Source organism: Oryx dammah, unplaced genomic scaffold (assembly GCF_014754425.2).
Source record: "Oryx dammah isolate SB20612 unplaced genomic scaffold, SCBI_Odam_1.1 HiC_scaffold_11, whole genome shotgun sequence".
Taxonomy (NCBI): Eukaryota; Metazoa; Chordata; class Mammalia; order Artiodactyla; family Bovidae; genus Oryx; species Oryx dammah.
In genome coordinates, this window is record NW_024070195.1 from 35801779 (window position 1) to 35823931 (window position 22153).

General features: G+C 46.7%; 2 protein-coding genes across 7 annotated transcripts; one reads left to right on the forward strand and one right to left on the reverse strand.

Moving 5' to 3' along the window:
• Positions 1-94: 94 nt before the first annotated feature.
• OARD1 (O-acyl-ADP-ribose deacylase 1) lies at positions 95-6096 on the forward strand. 6 transcript variants are annotated; one of them, XM_040249746.1, is made up of 6 exons: positions 95-571; positions 1204-1283; positions 1629-1773; positions 2806-2864; positions 3864-3976; positions 5483-6096. In XM_040249746.1, the coding sequence occupies exons 2-6, from the start codon at positions 1245-1247 to the stop codon at positions 5583-5585; spliced, it is 459 nt and encodes a 152-aa protein (XP_040105680.1). In that variant the 5' UTR covers positions 95-571; positions 1204-1244; the 3' UTR covers positions 5586-6096. The 6 variants fall into 6 exon arrangements, with proteins under 6 accessions (XP_040105680.1, XP_040105681.1, XP_040105683.1 ...); XM_040249747.1 differs by having other exon boundaries at positions 113-555; XM_040249749.1 differs by having other exon boundaries at positions 140-370.
• A 2161-nt stretch (positions 6097-8257) lies between these two features.
• APOBEC2 (apolipoprotein B mRNA editing enzyme catalytic subunit 2) lies at positions 8258-21799 on the reverse strand. Its single transcript, XM_040249744.1, has 3 exons — positions 21519-21799; positions 11676-12239; positions 8258-8651 (listed from the first exon to the last, which is right to left on the reverse strand). The coding sequence occupies exons 1-2, from the start codon at positions 21647-21649 to the stop codon at positions 11696-11698; spliced, it is 675 nt and encodes a 224-aa protein (XP_040105678.1). The 5' UTR covers positions 21650-21799; the 3' UTR covers positions 8258-8651; positions 11676-11695.
• Positions 21800-22153: the final 354 nt, after the last annotated feature.

Genomic DNA, 22153 nt, shown 5'->3' on the forward strand with positions numbered 1-22153 from the left:
CCCCCTACCCCGAGCTCTGGGCTCGCCCCATCCCCACAGAAGCAGCACTGCGCAGGCGTATGCCTTAGCCACGCCCACTTTCCTGATTGGCTCCCACCCGGCCGACGGAATACGCAGGCGCCTTCTAGGCGCGCCAGACCCTTCCACTCAAACACAGCCCTGAACATTAGCAGCACGCAGGCGCTAAGTAACTCCTTTGCCAACTGCCCTCCCTCTTCTTTGCGGCCCCTGGAGACACACCCCTTGGGACTTAATGCGCAGGCGCCGCTCTACCGAACTTGCATTCGGCTGTCTCGTTACGCATGCCCGGGCGGCAGCGGCGGTCGGGCTTCACCGCCGGAAGTTCGGCGGCCATCACCAAAGAGTGCAGGTTCGGCTAGCTAGCTAGAGGGGCTCGTTTCCGCCCGGCTCCCGGATGGTGGGCGGCCATCTTAGGTGCGCGCAATTAAAGACTGTGGTGGGATTGGCTTCGCATCGTGGGCTCGTCCGCAGTTACCCACCTACCAGAGCCCTTCCCCGCGGGGCGGGACCTCGTAACGGCCAACTCCTTTCCAGGTGAAGGGTAACGGCGGTACGTTGGGTCTTTGAGCAAACCTGCTCGCTTCCTCCCACGGGATCCCGGGACAGGCCCTACGCCCTGGCAGATCAGCCCTAGGGTAGGAGACGGAGAATGGGAGGCCTCTCTTTACTTCTTCCCCCAGTTCCCGCCCCCCCCCCCCCCCCGCAAAAAGATGGGGGTGAGCCTTCCTTAAGGGGCCGCCTTCCCTCTCGCCCCTGCCCGCTCCTTGGCAGTCAGTACACACCGCCTGACCGGTACACTCTCTAGTTGGCGACTTAACGGGACTGTGGCCAAGTCCCACCTTTTTGTCCCTGGGCTAGACCCAATGGGGAAGTACTCTTGCATCTTGCAGAGAAAAAACTGTCCTAAATCAGCCTTGCTGGCCGCGGGCGCGGGGAAAGGAGGAGGCGGGTCTGAGGACTGCCTTTCTTCCGCTCCTGCGAAGCGCGAAATGCAGTCAGGGTCACGGCCGCCTCCGAACCCAGGCATTATTCCTCTCCTTGCCCCGAGGATTTTTGCGTTCCTTTCTAGAGAACTCACACTCAGTGATAAAACGGTGGGGGGAAAAGTTAGAACGTGGGTGGGCAGGGCAGGCTGAATATAATATATTTGGGCTGCCTAAGCATTTTTACTCCTTTTTATAGCTGAAGAAACACTTAAGTTCTGGAAATAGCGACCCAGTATCATGGCTGGCACCCCTAATGAAGATTCAGAAGGAAGCCGAGTGCGTAACAACTATTAACTTATTGGTGAACTGAAGTTCAGAATGATTGAGGTCAAAGCACACACATTTTTAATTAAACTAGTAATTGAATTGTCTTATTTTCCTCTCCTGTTGATTTATTTTAGAAAGGCTGATACAATCTTAGGCAGAGCCCACTCATTACTTTACTTTGCACATGATTTAATTCGCTTTAGATAACTCATTAAATTCTGAAAATTTGTCTTTTAAATGAAGGAGGGACAAGGCGGGGAGAGGTAGTGGTGGTGGTGGGCACAGTAAAGGAAAAGAAGTAGTTTAGTATTTTTCTATATGTAACAAAAGTTTCTTTCTCTTTGCACATTTTAGATTACTTATGTGAAAGGAGACCTATTTGCGTGCCCCCAGACAGACTCTTTAGTGCATTGTATCAGTGAGGACTGTCGAATGGGCGCTGGGATAGCTGTCCTCTTCAAGAAGAAATTTGGAGGAGTGCAGGAACTGTTGAATCAACGTGAGTTTTGAAAGCACCTGAACTCACATGCCCTGACCAGACCATCTTTTGATGCTCCTTTTAAGCTTAATAATTTAAACAAGATATATATGCACACATGGGGTTCCTAACTACCGAGTCCTTTTAACTCTGCAGATTTTTTCCTCTACAGAAATGGTCTCTAGTTTGGGTTGGCCCACGAAACCTGAGTTCTTGTAAAAGTTTTAACTTTCTTCTCCCTATTTCATATATCTTTCTTAATACTACTCCCATTTGTCTGAAGCCTTTAATAACTCTGGCATGCTTGGCAAAGTCCAGTTTTTAGCCTGGCATTCAGGATTCTCTGTTTGCCCATACTGTGCTTATGCTTCAAAGAGTTTAGAACTTTTCCTTACAGAAGTTCCCGTTGCTTTCTCCCAGTGATTGTAAAGCAGAAAGTGTACTAGAATCAGAGGTGGAGCTTCTGAAAACAGTCGCTTAGACCACAGTCCAGGCTTACTGAATCAAGTCGCCACTGGTGATTCCACTCCCCACCTAAAGAAAGCAACTTCTTAACTGCTTTGTGTTATATTTGTTTCAAAACGTTACACAGTTCTCCTGACTGGAAACTGTTAAATAATTAACTTTTTAATGTTAATACATCTATGTTCCCCCATAATGCTTAACACATTAGCTGTTTGTATGTAAAAATATAATTACTAAATTATTAAATACACATTTGGCAAATGAAAAATGCTGTACATTCTAAAACATTTCAAGGCAGTAGACATTAACATTTTTAAGAGAGCAAGAAAGGGTATTTGAAAATGTAGCAGGATTGAAGATGGGAGTGTGAGGAAAACATGATTGAAAACATGATTTCCTAAAACAGCCGGAAAACTGGAAGTTAAGGTATATGGTGTTTAGGAAGGCTGATAAGGATCAAAGGGTTCTTCAGAGTGGAAAATTCTACTTCTGAAGTAGACTTAGATCTATGAAGATCTTTTAAAAATCTAAGAATGAAGATGAGTGTTTTGGTTTTCTTTTTTACTATTAAGTAACTGTTTTTCTTAGAGAAAAAGTCTGGAGAAGTGGCTGTTCTGAAGAGAGATGGACGATATATATATTACCTGGTAAGACGGGGCCAATTCTCAGTGAGTTTTAAGTACTAGCAAACAGATGGGCTGTGCTGCATTGTGTTGATCACAGTGTGTCTTTATAGACCATCAAAAATGTCCAAAAGCTGACCTCATGCTGACTCAGATCCAGAGGTGGTGGCTATTTGGTGCCCTGGGTTAGAAACGTGAGGCTGCATCCCAACTCCATGGGAAAAAGTTGTGATATTTACCAAAGACCTGTTACATGATGTGCGAAAGTTAGGGATGCTTCCCTTGCCTTAATTCCTTCATTGTCATAGTGAACTGAAATAGAGACAATAAAGTCTCAAGAGATGGATTGCTCAAAAGAGTTTTTCTCTCATTCTTCCTTACCAAATGCAGTGCCAGGTAATACTTTGCTCCTCTCCTGCTTACTTCCTCCATGTAGATTTCTTCCACTGTCCCAATGGTCTTTGACCTGTGAAGGGGCGTGGCTTCTTGGTGATGCTGCTGGATGACTTAGAGCCAACTCACTACAAGCTTGGTTCGGGTAGCACACAAAGTGGGGATGCTGTCCTTAAGGCTACTGTGACTTTCAGTCTTGTTTGGAATGCTACCAGTTTCTTTCTGTGCTTTTATAGGGAAATAAAAAGCAAGCACTGTTTCTAAATAAATAAACCTAACAGGAAATTTTTAGGTGCTATGGGTTCTTCCTTGTTACAGATACATAGCTTATCTCTTGGAAGTGGCACAGGAACTTTGACCTACCTTGCTTAAAAACAATAGACAATAGGCACACCTACTAATCTGGGTTTCTTAGGAAGAGAAAAGATGTGGCATTGTCTGGGCCTCTGGCTCTATTCAGTGGATTCCTGAGGGGCTCCCCTAGCTGGAAGAGACTATATGACATTTGTTATCTAGGCTAGTCTATAAAAGTATACTTATTTTAATTATCACGATGTTGGGAGAACATGATGACGTTTTTTGCCTCTCATTTTGGACTAATGGAAATTTGAATTTGTTCTTCATACTCAGATTACAAAGAAAAGGGCTTCACACAAGCCAACTTATGAAAACTTACGGAAGAGTTTAGAGGCTATGAAGTCTCATTGTCTGAGGAATGGAGTCACCGACCTTTCCATGCCAAGGCAAGGAAATCCAGGGCCCTAAATGAAGACTTGATTGGTGGGGTTTAGTGTCTTACCCAAAGACAAATGACTTAAAAGCTTATCTTAACCCAAAATGTAGACTTAAAGGCGGACAAATTTCAAAACATTTAAAAATCATCAATAAACCAGTTGTCAGATCTTCGCTCAAGGCATGCCCATCTTTTAGCTTGGGCTGAATGAATCAGGATGATTAAAACACAGATCTTCCTCAGCCTGCCTAGTAGGGAGGAACCATTATTCACCACTATTTGTTGAATTCTCGGCATCCTCTAGTACAGCTCAAGAATCAAGACTGAGCAATTGTGATTTCTCTCTGGGCCACTCCAGGTGTCCCAAACCTGTTCATTCTGTGTGAACAAAGTTGTAGGTTGTCACTGCTTTGTAAACTGCATGCTTATTTATGTTCAGCATGGATAGTAGCCAGAGGGTATGTTGCTGGTGTAATGTCTTAGACCCTAGATATTGGGAACTTATGGGACTGATGTTGGGGGTTTAGTATCCTTTTTGTTTCCTTTTCAGGAATAGGCTTGGGGTCCCTTCTTTTCCTGACAGACTAGTTCTGAGTCAGTACTGACCATGCATGCAGGTTTATTCCAAGCTCTGAGTTAGAAATGTGGTTACTTGATCCCTCATCTTACACTGGTCTGTAATATATTCATGACTTATGTACCAGAAACTTTGTTTTTTAATCACAGTTTTTTCAGGTACTTAACGCATTAATATAAAATTATCAATTTTAAGCCTTTGTTTTTTTCCCTGTGGATATTGAGGATCCGTAAAGTAACATCTTAGAAGAAAGCTGCCAGGTAGTAGTTTTGTGGGCTTATTGAGGTTTCTCACCAGGGTGTCAGGAAGATTGGAATTACAATCAGCTTGGCATTTCCCAGTTATCTTCCTTAACATTCTGTTATCATAAGTGTATTTTTTAAATGGGCTTTCCTGGTGGCTCAGTTGGTAAAGAATCTGCCTGCAGTGTGGGAGACCCAGGTTTGATTCCTAGGTCAGGAAGATCCTCTGGAGAAGGGCATGGCAACCCACTCCAATATTGTTACCTGGAAGATCCTCATGGACAGAGGAGCCTGGCAGGTTATAGTCCATGGAGTCACAAAGAGTCAAACACAACTGAGTGACTAACACAGTTTAAAAATACCAACCTTTTCCCATCCACCCACGGCTAGTTTTCACTAGTAGAAACTGAGTTCTTCTGTCTCGTGGCAGAGTTACACATTTCTAAATGTACCCTGAAGTAACTGGGAATTGGTACTTTATTTGGCAAAAGAGAAGTGACAGCTATTGGATGGTAGGGCTGTCTAGGAAACAGCCTTAGGTGACTCACAATAGGCATTAACATCTAAACTCCCACCGTGGTTGCCTATAGGTGTGAGACCAGATGTTATCTTTGGCTTTGGGTGGATGCAGCCTAGGGAAAGAGGGAAGGAGCTTTTTCCTCAGTCACAACCAGTGGAGATATTTTGTCTTTTTCAGGATTGGATGTGGTCTTGATCGTCTGCAATGGGAAAATGTATCTGCAATAATTGAGGAGGTCTTTGAGGCAACAGACATCAGCATTACCGTGTACACACTCTGAACAGAAGAGCATTTTGGATGTGTCTACCTTCTGCATCGCCTGGGCCACAGGATTGAACAAACTGACCTTAAAATGGTCAGAGGACTGTTTCTTGTGAAGTAGTCTGTGTCACAGGCCAGACCTGGGTTGCTGTATTCTCGGGATTGAATAGGACTGGAGGAGGGGTTTCTTGTTGCTGGGAATTTTTCTTTTTCAGGAAGGTAAGGAGAGGGACCAAATGTTGGGCCTAGGACCCCTATTTTGCTGCGGATGCCATGTGATTTGTTTGGGTTGCCACTAGGTGGCAGCATTGCTTTTCTCTGCTGTTTTAAGAGAAATTTCAGGAAGGATGTCCGTTTTCATTTAATTTTGCATCTTGTGTCATTTGTGCACAAATTGATCCTAGGAGAGAATTATGGGTTTGATTTTTGTTTAAATTACAAAATTTTTATGTTTACAAGGAATTTGTGGTGACAAAAACGGAAAAATAAATATCTTTTTTGGGGGAGGCTCCAGTGAGGTTCTGCGCACATGTCTGTGTTGTTCTGTACTTGACTAATGGAGGATTCACCTGTAACTTAATTTGGAAGAGTCAGAGGGCCCAGTAGGAAGAGTGGCAAGGTGAGAAGACATCAGAATGGGCAAGAACACAGGAAAGGCAGGCTTTTAGAATCTCCTTGTGGTGAGCTCTTCCTCTCTCCTGTCCACCATATAGTTTCTGTGACTGAAGGTAATGGCAACCCACTCCAGTGTTCTTGCCTGGAGAATCCCAGGGACGGCAGAGCCTGGTGGGCTGCCGTCTATGGGGTTGCACAGAGTCGGACACGACTGAAGTGACTTAGTAGCAAACCTGTCTGAATTCAGTCATAAAACAGAATAACGTGAAATACTTGGCAGAGTTCTTAGTGTGAACTAATGAATGACTGAATCCGCAGTTCTCAACAAAATCCATACACATCTCTCTAAAGGTCCACTCCGTCTTAAACAGGAATTCTGATTTGGTGGTTAGGGGTGGGGGAGAATGGCCAGTTTTGTGTTTTTGAGCTCCAGAGGATTCTGATGTGTGTCCAGCTGGGATGGAAAAGAGTAAATTTGTCCCCTTCTAAGTTCAGAGCAGCACTTTGTCCACTCTTGATTTCCATATTGGAAGAATAAGGCTCATGGATTTTAGCCAGTGGTTCAGTATCAGGCTTCCTTGGTGGCTCAGAGGTTAAAGTGTCTGCCTGCAGTGTGGGAGACCTGGGTTCGATCTCTGGGTTGGAACGATCCCCTGGAGAAGGAAATGGCAACCCACTCCAGTATTCTTTCCTGGAGAATCTCATGGATAGAGGAGCCTAGTGGGCTACAGTCCACAGGGTCGCAAAGAGTTGGATACGACTGAGCGACTTCACTTTCAGTATCAGAGGTGCGGGGAAAACAAGGAGACTTATTTCCACCCTCTGTTCTCTTACTGTGGTATTGAGATCAGACAGACCTATTGATTTTCTTCATAGAATGAATTCTTGGTCTGTCATAGGACTTGCTGCTTTCCCAAGTGTAAAAAAAGAACTGGATTTTAGAAGGGGCTTGTTGAAACACCAGGAGAGCACTGGTTAAATGTAATCTTTGTACTTTAGACTTGTGTTCTTATTGCGTGGCAGCCTGATATGAGGCAGCAGTTTCAAAAAGTTATTTGATGACTTCTGTATCTGTATGTGTAACAGACAAGTTCTCTATGTTGTTGGGGTAGGGGCAGTGCTGGGAGCAAGTTCATTGTCAAACTTTTAGACTAAGGCTTTTCTTGAAGCTTTGTTTCTGTCCACAGACACACAGGTTGAAAGGGAAGAAAGAATGTACAGAACTGAAAAGGAGAGTGGGATGGTAAAAGGAAACTTAGAATTAAAGTATTTTGCTTAACTCTGCAAATAAATCTTATCACTGGGTCGAAACATTGGTTTCTAGGATTAGGGTTAATTTGTTTCATGGAGTATGAGCCTCGTTCACATTTCTGTTAACAAAACCTAGTCTTGTGAAGGTCCAGCTGTAATTGGAATTCCACAGGGATGTGATAAAGTGCCCTGTCACTTGCAGATACTCTTGGGGTCAAATTCCGATGACTTATCACACTTGAAGCCTGGGGAAAGGAGACATGACCTGATAATCAGAATGGACACATTATTCCTGGAAACCTAGTTTGGCAAACACCCAGAAAGTCACATGTGAAATTTTGCTTCCACATAGGACTCAGACAAGCCTTTTAAGAAACGAGACTTTCGACACCATCTTGCCCTTGCCATCAAGAATGATGCACAGACCACCCCTATATTATGTGTATCCAAACATTTAAATCCTACTTCTCGCCTTTGCTTTAATCAAGGAGCTAATTGCTTATGAATTGGCAGTTGGGAATTGGAACAGGAACAGGTTTCCTGTGCCTTTTGTTTCATCCTCTGGCATACTCATTGATTTCAGAGGAGAGAAAAGACACTCATTTACAAGTAATCTTGAGACTGTTTTCTGAAGGTCAAGACAAAGGTGAAGTCTGCATGGGAGTTGGTACATTCTGTGTAGCCCTGGCAAGTTCTGTTTAAGCCTTTCTTCCACTTTATATAATGTGGCTTGGTTTATAACCTGGGACATCCCTGTTTCTGGGATTTGCTCACTGTCTATAATTTCTAAATGTTCTAGTTCCTTAAAAAACCTGGTCACAGAAAGACCACGCCACCTCTTTTATTAATGTTGCTGTTTAAAAAAAAAAAAAATCCCAACTTAACATAAGATGCATTTCTAGACATGTTGCAAAGACCTGTTCAGACTTTGGGTCTGAGGCTCTTTGCCCTAAGCCCAATTGGAATAATACGGACCTTCAGTCCCACGGAGCCTGGTGCCATTTGTCTCTTCACAACTCACTTTCCTGTTTTCCAAGAGCAGCCTTAGAGAGAGAGGTACAGCTTAAGTGATTTACAGCGTAAGTGTATTTTGAGTTCTTAGAGGGCCTTGGGCAGGATTGGTTGGTGTTGAATGTTGTCCAGCTCCAAGCGGTATTAGGGAGTCAGGCATGTCCCCGATGACCACGTGTCATTGCTGTCTCGGTGGCAGCAGGCAGACCTTTGTGAGAACAAAGCAACATTACTGAGAGCCCTGCTGGCCCCAAACAACGAAGAGTTTTCTTTTTGAGTTAGGGTTTCTTTGTGCCTTCCTCAATGAATGCCTGAATTTCTCCATAGTCACCTGTGATTTCTGTTTTACTCAGGATTGGATTTGTTTCATTTATATTTTGGTGTGGTTCACACAGAGAAAGCCCCAGCAGAGATCTGCTTCAACTATGTTGCAGCTGCTGCTGTTTAGTTACTAAGTGCTGTTTAGTTACTAAGTCGTGTCTGACTCTTTGCAAGTCCATGGGCTAGCCAGCCAGGCTGCTCTGTCCGTGGGATTTCCCAGGCAAGAATCTTGGAGTGGATTGCCATTTCCTTCTCCAGGGGATCTTCCCGACCCCGGGATTGAACCCATGTCTCCTGCTTGGTGGGCGGTGTCTTTGCCACTGAGCCACCTGGAAAGCTTAACTGTGTTATCTTGCTTTAACTATATGGTTAAATCCTATTCTGTCTTTTTTTCAAAAGATGGAAGAAGACATATGAGACACATTTTCTTTAACAAATGCTTATTTCTTGAGAGTATTTTAATTAAGCAAAGTTCTTTGGGGCTTTTAGATTACAACTTGATTTCATGCCAGTTTTTTTTTTTTTTTTTAACTTGGTACATTTTAACCTCTCCCTTCAGGAATATGAGCAACTCAAATAGAGTACAGGGAAGCATGTTAATGGGTCCAGATAATACGATTATATACACTAGTGGAAGGAGGCTTAGAATGTGGAACATGTCCAATGATATTTTATTAAAAAATAATTGACTTAGAAGTGGACTTTTCTCTCAAACTGATTTATCTGTTTATGTTGATTTAGGTCAGCATAAGAGGCAACTCTCTATCTGAAATTAAAAGCTTTTTAATCCTCCTTGAAATGCTTAATTTTTATAGCAGATTTAGCTATTTAATTATTTGACTTAATAGGTGAGACACACTCATCTCTGAGGCCTTGCTAGTTTGGCAGCTGGAAGAAGTGGCCTGTGACTACAAGATCTTTAAGAAGAAAGTATACTAGAGTTAAAATTAGGCTGCCAGTTATCATTCTACAGAATTTATGTAGGGTTTATAATTACGATTGCTAGTCCCTACACTAATAAAATCTTCAAGGAATTTTTATATTTTCAGAGGTCCCCTTTAGAAATCTTTGTATTATTACTCACCCCCACTCTTGAGTGGTGTTCTATTTTAGGTGAGCAAGGTGTCACATGGCACTATCTGACCCTGGTCTCACTGGACTCAGTGACTGGGTCCTGCTTTTTTGTAAGAAATGGCTGAGAACTGTGACTTTATGGATTGGTGAATGCTCAGCTAGAGGATGATCCAACCACTGAGCCTTTAAACGTCCCTTTATAGCAGAACTTGCTGCTTCATTATCTCTCCTGTGTGCATAGACCTGCCAACATCAGGCTCTGGAACACTGATATTTCCAGAACACGTCCATGAAGCAACATCTCTTTATTAAGACTGAGAGGCACTATCTTCATGGAAGCAAGCTGCTTTCATGTTTTTTTATTCTGTGAGGTGTCCAGAATTAAAGCTGGATAAGAGTGTGAAGATCCTTTCTCTGGTAAGGGAAATTTTTGATCAATAACTCAGGTCTTGTAAAGGGACTTAGTCATACATACCACTTTTGTGGGAGCAAACTAGATCAGACCAAATTCAAAAGGAGACAGTAGGAGATCCTGTACCCTCTTTTCCTGAGGGCAATTGGCCTGTTTCTCTGAAAGAGTCTAATTTACCCTCAGCAAGAGATCAAATTGGCCTTAATTGTGTCCTAATTATTTGCTTAAGTAGCTAATCTTTACTTCCAGTTCTATCCCATCTTGATACCTGTTAGGAGGCTACTTCTGAGCTGTTGCCTAATTTGCACACATCTTTTAAACCCTTTAAACGTTCCTTTATAGCAGAACTTGCTGCTTTATTATCTCCATTCCTGAATTCATCGTTTTTCTGCAAGTTCTGCTGAGGTCTTCTCAACATAAGAGAAGTGTTCTTGCATTGTATGTTCACACAGCAATTCCTGGTCTCCCTCAAAGCAGAACCATTTGTTTGAAAACATGAGTTTCTCTGCCTCCCTTCTCACAAAGAGTTGAATACAAATTCATTCAAGGACATTAAAAACTACCAAAAATGAGGGGAAAAAATGCCCCTGTAGGAATGAAAAACCAGCATTAAAGGAAAAATAAAATGGTAAGATTGCAAATGGGGTGGGGGCAGAGTGTCTAGAAGGTGTCTAGAGTTTATAAGTTTGGACAGGTGGGCATGGGGACTTGTTAGAGGACTGAAATATCTTTGCTCTTCAGTAACAGGTCCTTGCGGGCGTCCCAGCTGGTGTAGTAGTAAAGAATCCACCTGCCGAATGCAGGAGATAACAAGAGTCATCGAGGGTTCGAGCCCTGTGTTGGAAAGATCCCCTGGAGCAGGGAATGGCAATCAGCTCTAGTATTCTTAGCTGAAAATTTCAGGCACACAGGAGCCTGACAGGTTACAGTCCATGGGGCCATTGAGGGTTCGATCCCTGTGTTGGAAAGATCCCCTGGAATAGGAAATGGCAATTGGCTCCAGTGTTCTTGGCTGAAAACTTCATGCACAGAGGAGCCTGACAGGCTGCAGTCCATGGGGCCACAAAGATTTGGACATGACCAAGCAATTGAGCATGCATGCACGTGTATACACACACACACACCCCACACGTGCAAAACAGGTCCTTGTACCTTCCTCATTTTAGTTATTCAGTCTCATCAAAGCTTTTGGATTTCTATCACCCTTTAGCCCTCTAAGTTATGGAGAAAGTCAGTTTGATATAAAAGGGTAGGAGAGAAAGGATTTAGGGAGAGGAATTTAGAGGAAAGAGAAAAGGCAGGATCTAAGAATGTTGTTACCACCAACCAGAAAAAAAAAAAAAACAGATGAAATCCTTTCAAAGGAAAATCAAAGAGACCACTCATTCCACCTGACCTACCCAAGTTGACAGAGAACGGACTCACGTGAGGCTGAACCTAGCTGCCTACTTCAGGATGTCCGCCAACTTCTCCTCATAGTACAGGAAGTTCTCCTGAATGTCCTCCCAGGGCTCAAAGGCCTTGGATTCACCCTCTTCTTGCTCCACGAAATTCTGCCAGATGTACTCGAAGTCCTGGGGCTTCATGATGCGAAGTCTGCAGCCAGCCTCCTTCAGCTTCCTGAGAGCTGCCTGGACCTCAGGCTCCTCCCACATGAACAGCCGCCCCACCAGGATGAGCAGGCGCAGGTTCTTGGTCTTGTTGAGGGTCTTGACGATGCGGTCCGCGCAGGCCGCGCAGGGGCTGGAGGACACGTACCAGGTGACCACGTAGCGCAGGGCGGGGTCGAAGGTTGGCATGATGCTGTTGAAGAAGGCTTCCTCGGCGTGGGCAGCGGCATGCTCGTCCTCCAGATACCCTCGAGAGGCCTGCACTTGGCCTCCCTTGCTCTGTGCTTCCACCACATAGCAGAGGAAGGTCTTGTTCCTGCCGGAGCTGTACTCCACGTTCCGGAACTGAAACTTAAAGAAGTGGGCAGGCAGTCGCTCCCTACGGGTCAAGGAGACAAAGGCACAGGGAAGGAGAGTGGGTGATGAGTTCTTGTTCTAGGACTTGCCTAGAGTAGGTGGCTTTCCAAGATCAATTCCCCCGGGGACAGATTGATTCTCTCTACTGAAACAGGCCTTGCCTATATGCTAACGGTGATGACAAAGGGACGAGGGAATTCAAATGCTGTATCTGAAGGAGAAGAGAGAGTGTGGAGTGAGGTGTACATCCTGGACGCCACGTTAGCACAGATCTCCAAACACTTCTTCACTCCCAACACACGGCACATGCTCAGATTTCTAGATCAGTGACTAACCTGACTGTACACTAGAATCCGCTGGAGGAGCTACAAATGTCCATGCTGGTGCCCCACACCAATCAATCAGAACAGTTGGAGGAGGCCTGGGCATCAGTATTAAAAAAAAAATGCTCCAGATGATTCAAATAAGTAGCCAGGTTTGAAAAGCAGGGTCCAAATAGTATTACAAAGTAGCAAGCATGTAAAAATTCTCATGACAGCAAGGCAAAGATTGTGCAGCACATTCCACACTTTCATAATCTCTCCTTGTCACTCATAGACATTGCAGCTTAGGTAAGGTGTGGCCTAAAACGTGCAGTCCCAGGCTCTCCCAAGGACTTTCTCATGTCATCTTTTCCCTCAGGTGAAAGAAAGGTTGTCATGTAAGTATCCAAGAAGGTTTGTTTTTGAGGCTAGGCTACCTCAGGGTACTTTGATATGAATTAACTTGTGTAGTATTGACACATTTCAGAACCGTAAAAGACTTAGCCTCTGTCCTTTAGATGCTTATAGTCTACCAGCGAGATTCTAGCTGGAAAGCAAAGATGTGAGTAAGACAGCTGAGAATGGTAGAAGCCTGCTGACAGTGACAAGGTGGAGTAAGGACCCATGGTGAAGTTTCTTAAAGTTTAGCATTGACTCAGGAGTCAATAGAGAATTGTTATAGGTTCCTGAGGAAATAAAAGTATAATGAAACTGAGGTCCATGGAAGAGTTATGGGGGGTGACTAAGGCAGAGACAGTGAAGCTGGGGAAAAGTCTGAAATTTGGGAAGCCCACTTGGTGTCAGGGCACCAGACTTGGTGAGGATTACGTCCAATGGCTTCCAGGGGAGGTGGATGATCAGCAGATGAAAGCAGCAGAAAAAGGCCAGGTGTTTCAAAAAGGAGAGAAGCTGAAGAAGCAAGCATCAGAGTTGAAGACTGTCTTATTTGTATGTGCATGTTTTTCTAAAATAGGGAAGATTTGTGCAGGTTTGAAGGCACATGTGATTGCAGCCATGAAATTAAAAGATGCTTACTTCTTGGAAGGAAAGTTATGACCAACCTAGATAGCATATTAAAAAGTAGAGACATTACTTTGCCAACAAAGGTCCGTCTAGTCAAGGCTATGGTTTTTCCAGTGGTCATGTATGGATGTGAGAGTTGGACCATAAAGAAAGCTGAGCACCAAAGGATTGATGCTTTTGAACTGTGGTGTTGGAGAAGACTCTTGAGAGTCCCTTGGACTGCAAGGAGATCCAGCCAGTCCATCCTAAAGGAGATCAGTCCTGGGTGTTCATTGGAAGGACTGATGCTGAAGCTGAAACTCCTCCAATACTTTGTCCACCTCATGTGAAGAGCTGACTCATTGGGAAAGACTCTGATGCTGGGAGGGATTGGGGGCAGGAGGAGAAGGGGACGACAGAGGATGAGATGGCTGGATGGCATCACCGACTTGATGGACATGAGTTTGGGTGAACTCTGGGAGTTGGTGATGGACACAGAGGCCCGGCGTGCTGTGATTCATGGGGTTGCAAAGAGTTGGACACGACTGAGCGACTGAACTGAACTGAAGGCCAAGGAGAATGAAGAGGCTGTAAGAAGAGAGACTGAAAAAGAAGGAGAGGAGGGGAGGAGTTCCAGCTCGAGAGGCTGAATGTTTTCTTTTTAAAAATGTAATCTCAGATTTCTCTGGTGGTCTACCAGTTAAGAATCAGCCTGCCAATGCAGAGGACATGGGTTCGATCCCTGCTCCAGGAAGATTCCACATGCCGAGGAGCAACTAAGCCCTCATGATGCGACTACTGTGCCCTGCTCCCTAGAGCCTGTGCTCCACAACAAGAGAAGCCTCCGAAAGGAGAAGCCCCCGCTTGCTCCAACTAGAGAAAGCCCACATGCATCGATGAAGACCCAGTGCAGACAAAAATAAAAAAGCTTTAAAAAAATGGGATCTCTGTGGTTGCCCCAGAGGATCCCCAACTAGTAGCTCTGCTCTTTCTTCCCTACACCCCTTCCCTCCCCCCAGAGAGGTCACCCAACTCCCTGGGCTACAGGGGGATCCCTGGTATCCCCGGGCCTTGGCTTCTTAGTGAGAAGTAGCAGGTGCTGGAGAGCTGAGTAGATGTGAGCTGTTTCCCTGCAGTTGTCCCCTCCCCCACCACCATTCCCCACCCCGGTTTCCATGTCCCTTGCTGTCAGGTTAGGTTTCCACTGTGGAGATGGATGTGTTTGGGGCCCCAGCCCCGGGATTCCTTTGGGTACTATCTTTAGCTCTCTTAAGTCCCTCTGTCCCTGGTTGAATGTGTTTATTATTTACTTAACATTTGGGGAGAAAGGATGGCCTGATGATTCCCCGCTCCTCTTTCAGTCCCTGCTGGGAAGTCACACTAGGCTCTCCCCCGTTAAACTCACCCCAGAAGACCACTCCTCAACTCAGCCAGTTGCTAAATGATCCTTTCACTTCCTAGAGTGGCTTTTTTTCCTCCTGAGAAGCACGGAGCCTACCCTTCTTGCTGAAACCTTCTTTTCCCCCCTCTCTAATCAGTGCCAGACCACCCCAAATCCCACCCCCACCCTCCCAACCATCCCCAAGTCCAATCCAGAGCCACCTGTAGGATGGATTCGCAGGTAAAGTTTTGGAAAGATTCATAGCTGCTTGGTTGGCTTAGGGGCTTCAGCAGTAGCTTCCTATGTGGTCCCTCAGGTTTCCTTTCAGAAACTGAAAAGTATTGCCCCAGCTTTGCCAAGTACAGCCCAACCGAGAAGACGTGTGGCCCAGTGTGAGGTTGCATGCTGGCTGGCTGGTCTACAGCTGATGCTTCTCTCAGTCTGTCCTTCTCTTCTTTAGGCAAGAGGAAAGGACCCAGAGAAATGGGAAGGCCAATGGAGAGGAAGAAGGTTCACCTCTCCATAAATATTGGTTTCTGACCCCTGGAGCCAGCAGCCTCATGGTCTGCCCTGTCCCTCATCAGGGCTTTCTGAACCCATTACCTCAGAAAGGGAAGTGCATTCAAGGGGTAAAGGAAAGTCAGGGAAAGTCTCGGCTCCCAGTCTTGGGATTGGCTCAGAGACTGAGCCTGCTTGGCTTCTCAGTGAAATTCTTGGTTTTTCTAGAAGGAGCATACACGTTGAATGAGGTTCTTTGGGCTTTTCAGACTGAAACAGCCAGGTCCTGGAGGGCCACCAGGAGAACAGAGGTGGTCTGAAATTTCTCCAGAGAGCTAGCCAATGTGGTCATCTTGGGTTATGTTATAGAATCACAAAGTAAGTCAACACTATTATGCCCACTCGGCTTCCCTGGTGGCTCAGTAGTAAAGAATCCACCTGCCAATGAAGGAGACATGGGTTCGATCCCTGGGTCGGGAAGATCCCCTGGAGAAGGAAATGGCAACCCACTCCAGTATTCTTGCTTGGGAAATCCGATGGACAGAGAGAGGAGCTTGGCAGGCTGCAGTCCATGAGGTCGCAAAAGAGTCAGACATGACAGAGCGACTAAATAACATCATGCTCACTAGTGGAAAGACAGAAATAGTGACAGTGACTTTGTAGCTAATCACACGCATCTTTCATTTTCTAGTAGCATGACATGCTCCAGTACCATATTTACATACAGCTCTTTGCTCTCAACCCCCGCAGATATTTTCCTGCTGAAGTGTGAGTGTGTGTGTGAGTGAGTGTGTGTGAGTGTGTGTTGGCGTGGTGGCCAGGAGACAGATGCTGATGATGGATTTCTTCACCTGGACCCAGCCCCTTCTTCAAGCACAGAAACTAACAGCAAAACTCCTACTCCCTCCTGCCAACTTCGGCACCTCCTTAGGAACCATTTCCTCATCCTTTCTGCAGACAAGGCCATTCACACTTCATCTCCTTAGACCTGGGTTTCTGGACATTGCAGTTCTCTAGGCCGGAAACCAAGAATCCTTATATCTAGAAAAAGAGGGACAACTGTCTGCTTGATGGAGGGGGAAGAGATGTGACCCAATATATATATATAATTTATTTATTTCCCCCCTCACTTTTACATTAAAAAACATTTGCATTTCCTACGCATAAATCTAGACAGTGAAGGCAAGCAACTTGGAGGGCAGTAGAAGCTCGTCTGAGATTAGACATTCGCCCCCTCCAAATAATCCATGGAGCAGAAAACCTACTCACAGGTAACTGAGTGATGACTCATTTCCAATTTGCTCACTAGACCTTTTCATGACCTACTTGAAAGAGGCAGAATTGCCAATCTGAGTTTCCTTTCCCCTTTCTCAGACCACTTTTCGAAGTGGATGCTACAGAGTGGGCATTGTCAGAAGGAGGAAACAGAGTTCTAACAGCCAGATTTCCTGGAGCTAAAAAGGTGTTTGATGGGCTGCTGGCTCCTGACTGGCAGTTCTGGACGGGATTCTGCAAGCCCTGGGCCTGCCCTTTTTCTTGGGCCCGCCCTGTTTCTTGGAGGAATGCCATCCTGCACAAATGCTTCAACCTTCCCCTGACCCTCAGAGGAGACCAGAGTCTGTGACCATCTTCTATCCTTTAGGAAACAAGCCCTTCACAGTCTGCTCAGGAGTCCAGGTGAGGGGCGAGCAGCCACAGCATTAATAGTGGCATTGAACTCCTGGCCCAGCCCTCTCTGAACCCTGCTTCTCCTCTCTCTCCTCACGTGGGAGGAGTAAACTACGGGTGGCTAAAGAAGTGGTTGAAAGGAGACTCACTGCCTGTGCTATTTATCTCTGTTCCAGAATAACCCCTTTGATAGCAGGTTCAGCTTGATGTAAAATCATACACAACATAACTAGAGATAAAGACAAACACACAGCAAGGGCTGCCGCCAGGCAGAGCTGCAGCTGGGATGGAGGGATGGGGAACCAACCCATTCGGGTGCCCCAGAGCTTCCCTCAAGCAAGCTGAGTTCAGAAGCAAAAGAGAACCAGAGGAATTCTTTTGTGAGCCTAGTGCTGTTGGATCTTTGTATATATATTAATAATATAGCTGGAACTTCTCCCCTCAAGAAGGTCCCCCTGATGGTTAGGGAGTTTGGGGTCGATGTGTACACACTGCTATATTTACAATGGATAATCAACAAGGACCTACAGTATAGCGCAGGGAACTCTGCTCAGTGTTATGGGGCAGCCTGGATGGGAGGGGGGTTGAGGGGCCAAGGATACATATGTATGTATGGTTGAGTCCCTTTGCTGTCCACCTGAAACTATCACAACATTGTTAATCAGCTATGAGGTGACAGTCATTCAGTTGTGTCCAACTCTTTACAATCCCATGGACTGTAGCCCACCAGGCTACAGTGGACTGTAGCCCACCAGTCCATGGAATTCTCCAGGCAAGAATACAAGAGTGGGTTGCCATTCCCTTCTCCAGGGGGATCTTCCTGACTCAGGGGTTGAACCTGTGTCTCCTGCACTGCAGGCAGATTCTTTATCATCTGAGCCACAGGGGAAGCCCTCCAATATAAAATAAAAAGTTACAAAAAGTAGCCCTCCCCTCATTAATTCCCTACCCGAATGTCTGACAGAGAGCCTACCACACAATAGGCACTCAATCATGAGTTCACTCATTTATTCAACAAATAATTATTGAGCACCAGTTAGGAGCTGGGTACCACTCTTGGTGCTGGGGAGAAAACACCTAAAAGGCAGAGTGCTTGTCCTCATGGAGATAAAATACTTCTGGGGAAAACAAGCAGTGAATAAATGACTGCTTTTCAGAATTTTTTTTGTTGAATTTGCATAAAAGATATCTCTTTATGGCTTTTTCTGGATGTGGTGTGGTGATTTGGAGTCAGCCAGTCTTGGGATTCATATCCTACTCCATCCACTTCATGCATGCGTTCTTAGTTGCTCAGTCGTGTCCGACTCTGCGACCCTATAAACCGTAGCCCTCCAGGCTCCTCAGTCCATGGGGATTCTCCAGGCAAGAACACTGGCGTGGGTTGCCACGCCCTCCTCCAGGGCATCTTCCCAACCCAGGGATCGAACCCAAGTCTCTTACATCTCCTGCATCAGCAGGCAGGTTCTTTACCATTACCTGGGAAACCTGACTTCACCCACTAGCTTTGGGCAAATTCTCTCTCCTTCTGAGGCTCGGTTTCCTCATCCAAAAGACAGACTGAGTAATCTCACCTCTCTTTGGACAATAGTCGACTTTCGAAAAATTAAACCTGGTACTGAAGGATGGTGCTTTCTCTGGGCCTCAGGTCTTCCCCTTTTAAGCACATCCCTCCTCTGCCCTTCCATTCCTATTCAGAGGGTTCTCTCTCTCAGTGCTTTTTTTTTTTTTTTGGGAAGCCTTGATTTCTAACATTTGCTGCTTTCCTGTACACACACCTGCTGTGGAGATTTCAAGAAACGAACAGGAAGTCAGTGAACACAGATGTGGTAAGAGGTGCACCCAATGGGCCCTCAGCTGAGGCAGGAACAGGCCTGGGCATACCATTGCTTCTATAGACCTTTTGCTAGCATTTTCTATCACATCATTTTTAATGTTCTTAAGTCTGCTTTCTTTTTTTTTTCTTTTTTCTGACCGAGTCACGCAGCCTATAGGATCTTAGTTCCCTGACCATGGATTAAACCCGGGCCCTTGCGAGGGAAAGTGCCCAGCCCTAACCCCTGGACCACCCGGGAATTCCGTGGTTTCTATCCCGAGTGCCCTATTCACACAAGAATCACAAGTGGGCACGTTTCTCCTTATTCGTACCTGGTAGTGCCCCTGCCCTCAGAAGCCATCTGCTGGTCTAGTCTGGGGCCCTGTTCTAAGGAGCAGTGTGATGAGACCCTCCCCCTGGAAGGCCAGGCTCTGCTGGCCCTTTGACGCCAGGACACCTGGAGAGCGGAGGAGAGGAGAGCTTTCCCTCAGCCTGTCCCCTCACAGACACAGCCGCACCTCGGGGCTATTTTAAGTTGTCTGTTTACCCGCAGGGGCCCAGGAGACAGATCTCCACAGCTGTTCCTTGTGGCTGGGAAATACGAAGGGCTCCACCTCCCTCCTGAACTGCTCTCAGAGCATCCTGAAAGTGGCCCTCCTGTGCCTCATTGGGGAGCCTTGGCTTAGGGAAGACTTTGCACCTCACCACCTGGAGGATGGAGACAGGTGGGAGCTCTGTTTGGGACACCAGTGAAAAGGATGCTAGGCTGGAGTCAGAAAGCATGCTTCTTACTGGTTGTGTGGTCTAGGAGCATGGCTGGACCTCCCTGTTTCTCCAGCTGTAGTGTGGTGGTGATACAGCTCCTCTGTCAGCCTCACGGTGGGGCTGGAATGAACTCAGGTGTGTGTAAGTGTGCCAGCATCATAAACCCCCGGACACGTGTCCGTAACATCGGAGGATTTAATCTTTCAAAACCCACCACCCTGAGCCCCCAAAGCATGTTCAACTCAGCAAACATACTTTAATTCTCTTCCAAACTGACCCTGCCCGTGTGCTGGGGAGATTACAACACAGCACAGAGTGGGTGTGCCTCCGTGTGTGCGTGTGTGTGAGAGACCAAGGCCAGCATGGGCCAGCATACTTAGCTGTTAGAAAAAGGATCTCTTTCCATAAAAAGCCACTGGAATGGAGGACTCTCCCGGCCTGGCGGCCCTAGGCTCTCCCTGTGTCTATATTAATCTGTGCTCTGTGGCTCTTTTAATCCTGGGATGGGGGTGACATTACCCGGTTGGCCACGGACAAGTGCAAGTTCAGGGGCTCTTCCCTGAAGCCTTGCCTCAGGAACTAGGATACATTTTCCTCAGGTTCTCTTAGAAAGCGGAAAATGTCTCAGCCGGAAGGGAACTTGGGAGTCAAGTAGCACAACTTCCTAAGGTTACAAATGAAAAAATTGCAGCCAGGCTAGGACTGGAAAAACACTTGCCCAGCTTCAAACAGCAAGTCCCAATCACCTCCCAGGGTTCCTTCTGCCCTTGAAGGCATCATGCCTCCATTTTCCCTGGAATTTCTCTTCCTGCGGCTCCTCCTCTGCCTGTGGGCATTGCTGGAGACTCCCAAGAAGGAATCCTTACGCCCCCACATACTCAGTCCCTGGGTCAGGAAGATCCCCTGGAGGAGGAAATGGCAACCCACTCCAGTATTCTTGCTGGGAAAATCCCATGAACAGAGGAGCCTGGTGGGCTACAGTCCATGGGGTCACAAAGACTTGGACATGACTTAATGACTAAACAATAACAGTAACAACAAATTCCTTTCTTATTCTTTGTTTAGGAACTTAGCAGAATCTTCTGCCAAAAGGACAGGGAGAGAAGAGGAGGATGACCGCCTTGTTTTATTCCTGGAGGTGGCATCATCTAGACAAGGCAGGGGGACCCTCTTTGGAGCCTCGGCATTCTCTGCTCTAGGTCCTGCTCCCTCCAGGCTGTGGTGGAGGGCGAAGGAACACCTCCTCTGCCCAGAAGCTCCAGCCCTGGTCTGTGTTACCTGGCCTGTAACCTCTCTTTTTCCCTGGGGGCGGATGCAAATCTCTGCCCCTGGGGAGATTCAGAGATGATGCAGCAAGAAAAACAGACTGCGTCTCACTCAGCTTGGGAAAGGATGGATCTGTCTTTCCTAGCTTAGGCTCTTCTACTTCAGGGAGAAGCTCTAAAGAAAGAGAGGAAGACATACGGGTAGAGGAGAGGCCCACTCAGAAGCAGGGACAGAAGTTGAAGGAGGAGGTTCTCTGGGACCGTTCTGAAACGTGCTGGCGGTATCCCATGATCTCACCCAATTCCCTGGGACTAAACTGCTTTTACCCAGAGAGGCAGGTGACACCCCAATACCAGGAAGCCCCAGGGCTGGTTTCCTTCTCAGGGTCCTCCATTCCCCAGAGTTCCCCCTACCTCCGCTGATCGGAGGCGTCACTCTGAGAGGCCCAGAGCGAGTTGCTGCTGCTTCCCACGTGGTGCACACCTGGGTGCTCTCCCGGCTGTAGCGTGGTGACCCTGACCCCTACTATTACCATCCTAAGTCCACCAGCCGGTCCCGCCTGCTTCGTGCCGGAGAGGAGGAGCCCAGCCCACGCCCAGCTCTCACCCGGTGACGATCTCAAAGGGCGGCAGCTCAATCAGCTCCTTCAGCTTCTCGGGGTCCTCTAGGTTCTCCACGTCCTCGCCATTCTGGGAGGCGGGCTCCGCGGCCGCCGCGGCCTCTTCTTTCTGAGCCATGGAGGGGCTGAGGCTCTGGAGTCAATGAGAAAAAGGGGAGAGGCGGCGGGTCTGGGCCAAGGCCTGGCGGCAGAGTCCCAAGCAGCTGTCAGCAGCTAAATCTGCCTGGGGTGACGGGGAAAGGATGGGGCAGGCCAGGCGAGTGCACTCAGCCCCTGGCCCGCAGGCTTTATAGCCAGAGGCCCCTCCCCCAACTTCTCTCTATCTTTTTTTAATTGAGTGACGGCGGGTGCGGGATGGGGGGAATGGAAAATCTGGCCATCGGTGTCCCCTATTTATCAGAAGCAGAGACAGGAAGCTGGCAGGTGGGGATGGCTTGGCCTGCACCCCTGCCCCCTGCACCGGGTTACACAGGTCTTCACATTCTCTTTCTCTTCCTCCCTAACCGTTTTTTTCTTTTTTCTCCCCCACCCAGCTCGCCTGGGGAGATTGCGGAAGGGACCTAGGGTGGGTGAGTTTTCAGAGGGGACTTCTCTCAGAGGTTTAAGTGGGACAAGGCTTGTG

Excerpts from the sequence above, each read along its gene's own strand:
- OARD1 (XM_040249746.1), top strand. The coding sequence starts at position 1,245 with ATGGCTGGCACCCCTAATGAAGATTCAGAAGGAAGCCGA. Across the intron at positions 1,774-2,805 it reads GCAGGAACTGTTGAATCAAC|AGAAAAAGTCTGGAGAAGTG; the intron begins GTGAGTTTTGAA and ends TGTTTTTCTTAG. Across the intron at positions 2,865-3,863 it reads GACGATATATATATTACCTG|ATTACAAAGAAAAGGGCTTC; the intron begins GTAAGACGGGGC and ends CTTCATACTCAG.
- APOBEC2 (XM_040249744.1), bottom strand. The coding sequence starts at position 21,649 with ATGGCTCAGAAAGAAGAGGCCGCGGCGGCCGCGGAGCCCGCCTCCCAG. Across the intron at positions 12,240-21,518 it reads CCCTTTGAGATCGTCACCGG|GGAGCGACTGCCTGCCCACT; the intron begins GTGAGAGCTGGG and ends CTTGACCCGTAG.